Source organism: Sceloporus occidentalis, unplaced genomic scaffold (assembly GCF_023333645.1).
Source record: "Sceloporus occidentalis isolate IW3139 unplaced genomic scaffold, rSceOcc1.0.p SCAF_209, whole genome shotgun sequence".
In the NCBI taxonomy this organism is placed as follows: domain Eukaryota; kingdom Metazoa; phylum Chordata; class Lepidosauria; order Squamata; family Phrynosomatidae; genus Sceloporus; species Sceloporus occidentalis.
The window spans coordinates 285412-298971 of NW_028317189.1; the positions used below are offsets into that span (position 1 = coordinate 285412).

Below are 13560 nucleotides of genomic sequence, written 5' to 3' on the forward strand. Positions count from 1 at the left end.
TATAGGTCTGCGTATGGAATGAGCTAGATCAGTTTGTGAACTCACACACCTTTCTTTTTACCGTCCTCAGAGCTCGCTAACCCCCTTACACCTGGCATGTCAGGAGGGCCACCTGAACGTGGCGGAGATACTGGTATCCCATGATGCATCCGTGAGCGCAGAGACTCGGGTAACAAACCAACACCTATAATGGGGATTCGGGAAGAGCGAGAGGTAGAGGAAGGGAAGATTTGGGGCTGCTTTGTGTTTTGCTTAATCTATAGTGGAGCAGGGTCCATCGTAGAGCGTCGTCTTGTGGGACCTGCAGTTAGAGGTGTGGAATATTCACTATAATAATAATAAAACTAATTGACTAATTTAGTCATATCAATGTATCCGTAACTTGTGCCCTCTCGGGCATCAGCCATAGGCTATCGGAAAGTTTTTATTTTCTGATGTGTTATTATTTAGCATCTGGTTGCCTATATTGTGGAAGTTCAGCCTAAGGTCTTTACCCACAGATGGGGTTCACGCCGCTTCACATTGCATGTCACTACGGGAACATCAAGCTGGTCAAATTTCTCCTTCAACATCAAGCCAATGTAAATGCCGCCACCAAGGTGAGGACATCGTCACATGGATGTATAACGTCCGGGCTGACCTTGGGGGGACCTTGAGCCACTTGCCGCAAGACAGGGATTTCATTTTTATTCAGGGGATACATTTTCCTGTGAATATTTAAACCATAAGATGAATCAGTTGATTAATACGACTGGATATTATATATTATTATAGTACTTTTATGAAAAAATCTCTGTCTCCACATTTTGTAATATTGTTTCAATATCATTTATTTAAAAAAATATCATTTTATGACTCAAAGCTGTCAAAAGTTTCTGAAGGAACATTACTGAAGGTTCTGAAGGAACATTACTGAAGGTTCTGAAGGAACATCCTTCAGTACTGAAGAAGCATTGTTCTTGATGAAGTTCCATGTCCATGGTTCTGTTGGACAATAATGTCATTTGGGATGATTTTAAAGGATCATATGTATATATTTTACCTACAGCTCCCTATCCCATGATTGGATAATTACTAATTTCATTAATATCCTCCAGTTGGGTTTCACGCCCCTCCACCAGGCTGCCCAGCAGGGTCATACAGATATTGTCACTCTGCTGCTGAAGAATGGAGCATGTCCTAACCAGGCTACCATGGTAAGAGCTCTCTGCCATAACTGTCCGTTCGGTCATTCTGTCTTGTCTCGTGTTGACTTGTTGAACAGCTGTCTTCTGTTTCTGTTCTATGGCCTGTCCCCTTCTTGACTGTCAACTTGTGATCCCCTGCTGTTCACACTCTGTAATCTGTCTTGCTTTTATTTGTCATTTTGCTTTTCACACACCAAACCGTCTTGTCACATGTTGGCTTCTCATTCCCCACTCTTCTCCCTACCGCCCCACTGCCCCACTCCTGTGCCATCCAATTCTACAGAATGGGATTACGCCCTTGGCCATAGCAAAGCGTCTAGGATACATCTCAGTGACAGACGTTCTGAGTCTGGTGACAGATGGACCACAGGCTCAGGTGAGTGATAGCGCTAATGCATGGATAAAGCGAGAGACTGTCTTAAAGGGGGCAATGAATGACTTTTACATTAGCAAGGTTAGGGGCTGTTAATAGAGGCAGGCGGGTGGCAGATAGGGGTGGATTATCAAGATGTCAAATCATCAGGTGGGTGGATGAGGGATAAATTAGCAATGTGGGGCAAGAGTATGAGAAGTGGGACATATCAAGGATGGAGACTGTTAAAGGAGCAGAAACATAGAAGCAATAGAACTTTATTTAATTTAAGATAGTGGAAGGACATAGAGAAGTGGATTTTAAGGACTGAAAGACAAACGATATACAAGAACTCGGTACAACTCCTTCCAAGACCAGTCTTTAAAAGTATAAACTGTGTATAAACCTATAAGAGAAGTTGGCAAGACCAGAATTACGTGCATCTGCTGCATAATTTTTTTTATTTTTAACTTTATTTTAGAAAAGTAGGTAAAATGTTGCTGGAATTAACCCATCACACTCGATACCCCATTGCATTAAGTGAGCATGATGGTAACCTATTGTTAGCTGTGCAAAAACAAACATTGCATCCAAAGTAAGCTCCTCTCTGTGCCGTCACGGCTTGGCGTTTTCCTTGTAATACCGCATGATATTAACATAACTCTTTAAGAAGGAGCTAAATCCTTCTAAGTGCCATTCTTGGCTTAATAAATGGGCATCGACAAAATCTTATCCACATGACCTAAGGGGAAAAAAACATCCACACTTTTAAATTTAGAGCAAAAATGTCAAAAATGTTCTATAAATCGATGAAAAGAGTAATAAGATATATTATTTTTTATGCTAAAATTCCCTTAGATAATATTTTCCTTATGATCATAGGCTTATTGATTCCGTACTGTTATTCCTATGGATACCTTTAAGGTGTCTTCATGAGGCTTGAAACACAAGATTATACCACAGGGTGGAATTTCAATTAATCCGCACCATCAAAGAACCAGTCTCTTCATTGTCGGGGCGCGTGGGTGAATGAATTGGAAGGCTAGTGCCCCCCAAATCTATTTAGCATATTGTGAAACAAGATGATCGTATACAACAGTGACATTATTAGGCTTGATTGTCAGATGGTTACCCTACAGATCAGGTTTAGCCGAGTTCCTGGTTTAACGTAGATCGGTCTCTTTCTCTATCGATCCCTACTGTGTACAATGTTGGCTTACTGGATGGATGTGGGCAGGGTGGTACAGAAAAGCGTGTAGAGGGTGACTGAGGTTGTGGAGGAGTGCAAGACACATGGATCAGCTTACATGGTAGCCAGTAGTCACTGGGCTGATAAAAGTGTTTGGGAGAAGTCAGTGAGTGACTCCTGTGTCTCCCACAGCTAGCCAACGAAAGGCACAGAATGAGCTTCCCAGAAACTGTGGATGAGATGCTGGATGTGTCTGAAGATGAAGGTGAGAATTACCCACGCCCTCCAAAAATGCCCCCGATTATTTCTCCTCCAAAGTTTGCAGGTCCTCTCCCTCTCCCAATATTCCTCAGCTTGCTTATGTGTTGTCTAAGCATCTCCTTACTTTGCCTCCTTTCCTTGGGTGCTTTACCCCTGGTCGTTCCCTTAAGCAAAAAGCACTCCTAGGTTTCGACTCTGGATATAAACCTGTGACTTTTCTTACTTTCTAGGAACCCCCCACCTGCCTCTACATGGTAGGAAACTGGGACAATTTCTTGCCCATCCCTTCCAAAAACAAAACCCCCCACATATCATGTGGCTTAACCATCATCACCGTTTCATTGACAGCTTCTACTATCTGTATACTGCATAGTAACACATTCTCATTTCATTTATAGATAACTTTGTGCAGACCTGTGTCATAATAATTATTTCTTAAAGTTCCATACAGTTCTATACATTAAATAAACCAATCAAATTGTGTTTAGCATACCTGGGAACTTACAGGGTCCGGCTGCCGGAGCATACCCTTGTGGGACGTGGCCAGGACTACCTGCTGAAGTCGGTGGGCAGTCCTGCTGACGTCCGTGGGCGTTCCTGCTGACATTGTGGGATACACCCCCATTTAAAGGGGCAATGGGTGGAGAGTGGGGCTTGTCAGGATCCGCTCCCACGACCCGGAGGATTCGGGTGTCGACCCAGAGAAGCGATGCTTCTCCCGGAGTCTGCGGGCAATACCCGGAGAGTTCCCAGGTATGTTTTTGCAAATAAAATAACCAGTGTATATTTTGGAACCCCGACCTATGAATATACCATAGGTGAAACCACCTCAACTTTCTGTTCTTAGTATCTGCATGATTATCCGTATCCATTAAGTTATCTCTTCCCTATTATTAACTTGCTGATTGTTGTTGATTGGTTCAGGCAGTCTTTGTGTAAGGGATGAAGGAGGAGAAGGGAGAGAGAACTTGCAACACATTTGGACAATGATCTCAGCTTCCCTTAGGCAGACTTTTAATGCCTTGATTTAATTTATTTCATTTTTTACATACTAGCACAATTATTTTTTGCGTGTATAATTTGTGCGGGTACGCCAAACACCAAAAAGGGTAATATAACACACATATAGTAAAAATAAAAAGCTCCACACTTATGGCACTTAAAACCCTGGTAAGGAAAGGGGTTAAGCAACTCTGCAATTAATTAACATTGCTTTATAAATTAACATATTGATGTGATAGAAAGCCAGCATTTCATTAAGAAGTTATTAACATAACTACACCATATCTTATTAAGATGGATTTAACGGCTCCATGTATAAGTAACACGTCATCCTCCACGGAATTCCATTAGAAAGAGCCGTAGGGAGTAGTAGATGCCTTTTTTTGACAATAGAATGCTTGATAGGTTCAACATTTAACTACGATATTTAGCTATGTGACGCAAAAATGTGCTTGCTTTGCTTACATAAAGGATAAATATATAAAGCAGGAAAAGTACTGGTTAGAATGAAATGGGTTTATCGGTAAATTCTAATCAGGACGTGCAGTCTCGCTTTAAGAGAAGACAACCGCTGAGCATCTAGGGTACACAACAAAGAAAAACGGAATCGAGTAACCGACAAAGTAAACAATATGTAAGACTGGACAGGACGGCCAAAAAGCAAATGTTACGGGGTGGAAATATTTATTATCATTCGAACCATTTTAATGGAGATGAGTAAATGAAGAGCATTCTCCGGAATATCGTCTGGGTACATGGAACTCTGTGTTAAGGTGTGAGATACCTTATTCTTCTGAAAATTAGACGCACCTGATGACATGATGACACACCAAACTTTTTAAAGCCCTAAAAAGATTGCAGTAAATCTCACCTGCATCTTATAAGAATTAAAAGGTTTGTCACAAAAATGGATGTTCGCTCTTAGAGAAGATAGTCCAAAGCTGTTTGTGAGTAAGGTGTAAAGTCACGCATGCTTTGAGGGTGCTCAAAGGTCTTGAAGATGTTTTCACAGATTATCTGAGGATGGGGTCTCCAAGGTCTTTAAATCTTTTTTATTAAACATCCAGGGCTAGTCCTCGAGTTACCGGTGCATTAAGCAGTCTATGTCTGCAGTGCCCCTAAGACAACATTACGGTAGGGCTGGCCGTAGTTATATTTTACTCTATGAGCATCGGTCATACCTTAGAACTATTCAGGTTAGACCCGGAGTCTCTGGGTGAAGCCCTACTTCCCCGGACCCCTGTGTCACTTTCATCTCAGGACAGGGGAGCTGTGTTGGCCACGCCCACATCCTGCCCTCTTCTCCTCCTCCTCTACACTCATTATAGGCTGTGTGGGGTTAGCCTCACTCCTATTTTTGGCTAGCTCTACCTCTATGCGCCCAAGCCCCACCCCATCACAAAGCCACTCCCCCTGAAGTGTAAGGGCTCCGGGAACTTTACCCTAGGAAGCTAAGGGATACTTCTTTGGATGACAGTCCCCATTAATTAGTCTAAGGTCCATGGACATAATAAAACATTTCGTTACGCAAAAAACATTAGTGGATTTGCAAGGCTGGGCTCCTTCCAACCTCTTCCATCATAAGAAAGCATAACCGTGATACCTAATTACCCCAGCTTTCATCTAATTAACACTTTTAAATACCCAATTATGACCAACCAATATCCGCTTCCCATTGACACCTCTCAGTATTGTTAGCACAATTTACATGCCATTAGCATAAAGACTGCACATCAAAGAAGAGCTTTACAATATTAACGAGCAAATCAACCGTCTGCTCATTGTGTTCCCTTATAAATTCCTTGATGGCTTCAATCACATTTATTACAAAAATATCTTAAAAGCTAAAGAGTAAAAAAACAGAGAACGGTAACACTTTCATTAATGATTTGCTTTTATCCGGTAACGATTCCACTTTGGTATTTCTCGGTATATCCATAGATCTTATTTCTTTGATCACATTATTGACATATCATTGCATTTAATAGAAATGGCATTTCTTCTAACATTCCATTAACATGCGCTGCCCTCATTTTTCCGTGGTCCGCTAATGTCGCTAATAAGAGTAATCCAATGCATTTGTATGTGCCGTCTTGCGTGTGCTGCCTCTGCGCACATCTCGCAGCGTCTGTATGAGCATCCTGTGCCCGTGTGTGTTACGTGTACAGGTCACGTGACTTTGTGAGTATGTACTAATAGTGTCTTCGACTTGGCGACCCTGATAAGGCTGTATGCACTTGTCTCAAATGGGTGTGATTCTTGCTTAGTACGTGTGCAGGTATCTCCCATGATCTGGCGTAACACGTGATGGCTTCAGATTTGATCCTTGTCCTTCTAGGAGAGGAACCTCCAGACTTCAGACCTCCACTTACGGGCCCCCGGGAGCCAGACGAAGACACGGAAATGGAGTTCTTACCCAAACTGGACCAGGTGTAAGTTTATCATACATCCTAATGTCTACTACGTAAAGGTGTAAGATACAGTTATCTAACTAAACTACCTTTTATTCTCATAATTAACATTCCAAACTAATTAAGCGTCTACTTGAAGGAAGTTGATACATTTCAAAGTGGACGTGCTTTCTTTTAACAATAATGATTATTTCACGTTAAAATATAAGCTATTTAATATATATCTTTCTGTTTGTATTTTCTGTCCTTGGCAATACATTAATTTGTCTTTTTTTTCCCCCACGCAGAGTGGGGTCACCTGCAATACCCCGAATTCCATGTGTTACCCCAGAAACAGTGGTGCTGAAAGAGGATGAAGCCGAGCCGGTAAGAAATCCCCAACACTCATTCACACACTCTTACATACACAATTCAATTACAAGCAGAGTTATACAGTTATATATATATATATATATATATATATATATATAACTTAATAGTGTCATATTGCAATTTTTGTGTGTCAAAAACCGATCTACAAAAGAGCCCCCTGTTTTATATTTATGTGCCAGAATTGTGTGTCAGTTGCACTACTTTTTATTATCGTTTTTTATTCTTCTTTATAGCATCATCATATCCCATTTATATATTTTATTATATATATATATATATATATATATATATATATATATATATATATATATATGAAATACTTTTGTACAGCACGGTCACTATGCTTTTGGAAATGCATTTCCTTAATTGGCCTCTAACTAAATAATGAATGCATTACTTTTTACCACATTGATAAATTTTTTAACACTTGAGGGGGTTGACACGCTTTTGTTCTAGTTAGTGACCTATTTATACATCTCCCCCTATATAATGATATATTATGTATCTGTACATACAGTACAGAGCATTCCAGACCAGCATGTAACCAAAATCACATGAGTACAGTTTAAGCTCCCAGAGCTAGCGCCGTAGACTACATTCATATATCCATCTCATTATAAGGATGTATGTGTGTAAATATGTGTGTGTGTGTTATATTACATTGTATTTAGAGCACCAGGAGATTCAATAATGCTATTATAATACGGGAGAGTGAATGTTAACAATAAACATTGGGGCAGAGGGAAATACACATTCACGAGATCTCCGCATGTGGGCTGCACCCCTGTGCTGAAAGTTAGCCACGCTTCATAATCGTAGTGCTTTGCCCTCTCTCGTTTGGTAGGTGTCCAGAGAGTTAGACGAAGAATCGCTTATTCCCAGCAGTCCTGCTACTGAAACATCAGACAATATCAGTCCCGTGGCCAGTCCTGTCCACACTGGGTGAGTAACAATGTGACCGTAACGCTCGTTTAGTTAGGGTTGCCATATGGACCATTTGTTTCTGGACAAATCTATTACTAGTCACTGACCATCGCCTATAAATGTAATTGATTTCCGCCAGTGAGTTTGTGCATCTCACATCCTGCTAGGGGCAGCCCAATAGGTGGTAGTCAGAAATATGTACATATTGGGTGTGTCCCGGTAAAAATGGCAGCCTTACATGTGGCATGCTGATACGGCGTGGAACCCCTCTAATCAGGTAGTCCCAACTTTATAGGTTTTCTCATCTGACTGCATTGTTTCGCTACATAATTAGCTATGAAATGTTATAGTTTAATGTATTCCTCTTAACTTCTAAATTCTTATCACACACTGTGCTTTCTCTTGCAGGTTCTTGGTCAGTTTTATGGTCGATGCCCGTGGCGGCTCAATGCGTGGAAGCCGACACAATGGCTTGCGTGTCATAATACCGCCCAGGACCTGCGCAGCCCCTACACGAATAACATGTCGCCTTGTGAAGCCTCAGAAGCTTAATTCTCCTCCACCGCTGGGTGAAGAGGAAGGACTCACCAGCAGGATCATCGCACTGGGTCCCACAGGGGCACAGTTTCTAAGGTGGGAGTGACAGGGTCTCCTCGTTTCCAAATGCCACCTTATTAAGGTCTTATCTACTTAATGAGTATTGCTTATTCTCATTCCAGTCTGGAGTTCCTCAGTTCCTTCAACCTCTCAGACTTTCCTGAACATTTTTTTTATTATTTCTTTAAGTATTTGCCTTCTTTCTTGGATAAAAAAAAAAATCTTTCAGGTCTTTCAGGTTTCTTGGAGACTTCCAACACAGCTGAACAACTTCCAAGGATCTACTGAGTATCTTCTTTTAAATTCTATAGGGGAATACCTATTTGCTAACAACTCCTCTCTCATGCCCCTTTCTTTCCAGTCCGGTGGTAGTAGAAATCCCCCACTTCTCTTCAGTGGGACGCGGAGATCGGGAATTGGTCATTCTGCGTAGTGACAATGGGTCAGTGTGGAAAGAGCATCAAAACCGTTACGGGAAAGAATACCTAGAGGAAGCACTGAGTGGGATGGATGAAGGTGAGACATGATAATGCAGACAGCTTTGAAATGTGACATTAACCAATTTAACAGTCCAGTACCCTAAATTGTATTTTTTTTTATTTCTAATGCATGTTGGAGTGTATTTTGCATGTGTTAAGGGGCATTTACTCAATCACAGGCCATTAATCATAATGTTATACCTTGAAACCAGTTGCAGATCAGACTGTACAGTCATATTAAAAAAAAAAGAGTACATCTTATCTTGATACACTGCGGCTTTAGATCATATTAGTAAGTTGGCACCCTGAAAGCAGGGCTGGTCCTAGACCAAGTGTCACCCCAGGCAAGAATATTCACTTGCGCCCCTCCCCCTCGTACTGTTACTTGGATGGCAATATTTGGAAACACTAGCAAGTTAGAAATTAGAAATTATTTCTCATGCAGGGGCAGCTAAGGCCATGTACACATTGTGCGTCACACCCAGGAAAAGAAACAGTTGCTCCGTACCCTACTCTGTGCAGCTTCTTCAGTGCTCTGCTCCATATTTGTTACTCTTCACACCACCTTCCAGGCTCATACACTCAAACACTATATGCAAATACACACACTCAGTCTAACACCATACACTAACACCCTACCCAGTCTAACACTATATACTGACACTCCACACACAAATTCACTCTAACACCCAGCACAGTCTAACACATTACATTTACACTATCATTCACAATCACTCAAGCACTGTTCACTGTACACTAACACACACTCAAAACACTGTACACTGACACCACCCAAACACACACACTCACAAACTGTACACATACACATTTTAACACTGTACAATCACACCCCCACATTTATTCTAATGCTTTGTATTGACACACTACACAGTCTAGCATTGTATACTAACACACATACACTCATTGTATCACTGCACACTGACAAAGTTTGCTGTGAAAATATACATATATATATATATATATATATATATATATACTGCCCTTACAAATGCCTGCCCATATACACATGCATACCCATACACATATACATAAACACACATAAATTCCCACTTACCGATACACACAGATATCCCGGCTTACTCTTGCAGCCACACGCTTACTTGCCATAACATACAAACATTTCCAAAACACACACTCTCTGCCCTTTTTTCTTTATTTCTCCTTTCCTCTTCTCCTGTTTATCTCTCCCTATCCCTTTTATTTATCTTTATCTTTTTCTTCCTCTACTTTCCTTACTACTTACCTTATAGGTCTGAGTGTGATTGTAATGTTTTAATCTACACTCCAGAGTCTGCTAATAATATTTCTCCTGTCAGGTTTAAGTGTGCCTTTTTGTGCATGTTTTGTTTGTGCTTGTAGTAGTTTATGCTGTAATTATGTCTTCCCATTGCATTTTCCTGTTGTGGGTTTCCTTGAAATATACTATGGTGGTTATCACATACTATTGTAATTATGCCACCCTTGTCTTACACCTCAGAGCTGGAAAACGAAGAGGAGCTGCACAAGAAGCGTCTCTGTCGGATTGTCACCACGGATTTCCCTTTGTACTTTGTGGTGATGTCTCGTGTGTGTCAGGACTGTGAGCTTATTGGGCCAGAAGGTGGAGTCCTCAAGAGCCGACTTGTTCCTCAAGTCCAGGCCACATTCCCTCCAACTGCTGTGACAAAGAAAGTGAAGCTATCTTTACAGGTAAGGTGATAATCTTTACCTTTGGGAGATAGACCGCCATTTGCACTTCAGTGCTTCAGGGACATGTGTCTGGTCTATGTGCATTGGAATGGCATGGCACAGAAGGAATGGCGTCCATGTCATTTTGTTAGAGGAAACACAGAATATATCCAATAATTCTTACTGTAACCCAGCGTTCTTTCTTAGGCTCAGTCAGTGCCAGATGATTTGGTGTCCCGATTGCTAGGCAACCAAGCAACTTTTGGCCCCATTGTCACCGTGGAACCCCGTCGCAGGAAATTCCATCGGCCAATTGGACTGCGCATCCCCCTGCCACCATCTTGGAGGGACAATCCCAGGGATAATGGAGAAGGAGACACCACCAGTCTGAGACTCCTCTGCAGTGTGACAGGTGGGAACATTTTTTCCTTTGCCTTGAAAGGTTTTTTTTTTTAAATGTACTTGACACCCCTCAGTTCTACCCTCATTTCCAATTTTTCTGGGGAACTTAACATGCTCTTTTATTTTCTCTGCCACAGGTGGTACAGCTCCCGCTCAATGGGAAGACATTACGGGAACCACTAAATTGGTTTACGCCAATGAGTGTGCCAACTTTACCACTAATGTGTCTGCCAGGTGAGCCCTTTGTCTAGAGAGTCAGAATCTTCATGCGCGCACGAGAAAGAGAGAGAGTTGTGTCAGCATGTAGCCTTTTACTCCATGAATTCTTGATGCCTCTCCAGATTTTGGCTGTCCGACTGTCCACGCACGGCAGAGGCAGTGTCCTTCTCCTCCCAGCTGTACAAGGAGCTCAGCTCTGTTCCATACACAGCACGATTTGTGGTCTTCGCTAAGATGGGAGATTCTCGGGAAGGACGTCTTCGCTGCTATTGTATGACGGGTGACAAGCTGGAGAAGACCCTGGAACAGCATGAGAACTTTACTGAGGTGGCACGTAGCCGGGAGATAGAGGTATATATATATATATATATATATATATATATATATTGAGATGGCTCTCTAACTAGAAGGACCCAGCTGTAGTGATTTTCTATTCTCAAATCTGAGATGAATTGTTTTCAATAACGACCATGTTCTGCATAAATCATGTTCTGCATAAATGTATATCACAAACGTATGTAGAAGCAAGGAGAAAAGGAGCTCTGGACAGGAACTTTTATCAGTTACGTAGATTTTGCCGTCGAATTTGGTTAACTTGGAATAAAATAACCCCCTTATTTTGAAACCAAATGTTTACAAACCAATTTCCCTGCAAACATGCACACGTTCTTTTAATGATTTTGTTTAGTAATGGTAAAAGCTGTTTGGGTTACCTTTAAAGGTGAAGCTTTCTCAGCCTAGCCTATAAGCGCACATTTAGGCCATCATAGGGTTTAATTACTGGGATTAGCTATTATTTCTCAATATTATTTGGATTTATTTTAATGGTAGATGCCATGGGATAGATGGTATAGGGCAGCAGCTTGTTCTTGTGGACGGGTATTTTTCTTCTTCTTCTATTAACAGGTTTTGGATGGAACACAGTTATTTGTGGAGCTTTCGGGGAATCTCGTACCTCTGAAAAAGGCAACCCAGCAGAGAAGTTTTGTTTTCCAGGCATTTAAAGAGAACAGGCTGGCTTTGCCCATCAAGGTAATGATCTAGTATACGTTTATATGAATCATTTGTTCCCATACAAAAGACTCAATAATCCTAACTGTGTCATTGCTGAGGATGTGTATGAACTTTAACCACTCAGGCCAATAACATAACTTAAATATTAGGAACCAATCTTTTGTTTGGTCCACCTGTTCTTATAAAAGGTATTCGTACATATGTGATAATCATATCGGAATGCCATGGTCATGTGAGTTAGAATGGATGAGTTTTGGATGGATGGATGGGTGTTTGTGTAGTAGAGGTGTCCATGGGTAGGTCTGAATCCAGGGCAGAGAGAGCCTGGCAGAGAACCCCTAAAGCAAAGTCATTAAGGGTAAGGGGGTGAACATGCAGAAGAACTCATCAGATCATCAAAAATATTCATTCAGAGTAAAATCAAGGCGAGGAACCTTAATAATCTCCACATGACATTTCTCCATTCATTTGGCTACTGGATTTCTTCCGTCACATCTTGGATTGTATTTAGTACATGTATAGATTGCCCATTATGTCGAGTCCTTATTGTGCCTTCCATTAAAAAGCCCTTTGCTGGTAACCACACAGTTTCTTTCTGGTGACTTTATTAATTTAATTGTATAAATAATCAGCTCATATCCAGGGAAAACACCAAGATTTTCAACTTTTTAAGCATCACACTTATGGAAAAGAAGATGGCGGCACCCACATGGTGTCTGACCTCCCTGTGAAGGGTGATTAACATTCATATGGCGAAGGTTCTCTCCCCAAGTAGAGGAACAAACATCGCTCCATCCAGACTCAAACCACTAGTCCCGTGGCAAAGGATTACGTAAACCCCCTGTGACCCGCAGCGTCCCCAAAGCACGTGTCCCCAGTTCTTACAGATCCGGGAAGAGATGCATAAAACGTTGGTTACTGGCAGTAAGATTACATTAGCCACTACTCCTTTGCCCCGGGGGATTTTCCGAGGCCGACTATGTCGTGTTCAGAGATTTGTGTTGCAGTTTGCATTTTATAGTAATTGCTCTCGAATGTTTGCGACGGCATCTTTACCGCTGTCAACACATTCGCTGTGTTTTGTTTCTCTTTTTGTGTCGCAGGTGCGTGACAGCAGCCGGGAGCCTTGCGGGTCTCTTTCATTCCTGCGCAAAGCCATGAAATACGAACCTTCCCAACAAGTACTATGCCACCTGAATGTCACCATGCCTCAATACTCACAGGTGACCCATCTACATGGCACCCTATGGTGTACTCAAGTGTTTCTGCACTGTAGCCCACTCAGTGAGTGGTGTGTACGTTACAACAGGACAGTGTATTAGCGCACATGTGCTATGTATGGATATATATAATGTATGGAACATTTTTTAGATCACTGTTGTACACACATGCCAACGTGCCCTCTTTTGGTCGGAATGATCCTATCACTGCCCAAAGTCTCCCTTGTTCTTCAGATCATCCT

The 13560-nt window shown here is 41.6% G+C and overlaps 1 protein-coding gene across 1 annotated transcript in view; it reads left to right on the forward strand.

Moving 5' to 3' along the window:
- Positions 1-13560, forward strand: part of LOC149277569 (uncharacterized) — a 73510-nt gene that overhangs the window by 48483 nt on the left and 11467 nt on the right. Inside the window, exons 18-34 of the mRNA XM_089502714.1 lie at positions 71-169; positions 501-599; positions 1098-1196; positions 1471-1563; positions 2921-2993; positions 3220-3243; positions 6330-6423; positions 6690-6768; positions 7619-7716; positions 8107-8331; positions 8657-8811; positions 10273-10484; positions 10671-10875; positions 11003-11099; positions 11207-11435; positions 11991-12116; positions 13202-13321. Of these exons, the coding sequence (XP_089358840.1) occupies positions 71-169; positions 501-599; positions 1098-1196; positions 1471-1563; positions 2921-2993; positions 3220-3243; positions 6330-6423; positions 6690-6768; positions 7619-7716; positions 8107-8331; positions 8657-8811; positions 10273-10484; positions 10671-10875; positions 11003-11099; positions 11207-11435; positions 11991-12116; positions 13202-13321 (2127 nt within the window). The remainder of the gene's footprint in view (positions 1-70; positions 170-500; positions 600-1097; positions 1197-1470; positions 1564-2920; positions 2994-3219; positions 3244-6329; positions 6424-6689; positions 6769-7618; positions 7717-8106; positions 8332-8656; positions 8812-10272; positions 10485-10670; positions 10876-11002; positions 11100-11206; positions 11436-11990; positions 12117-13201; positions 13322-13560) is intronic.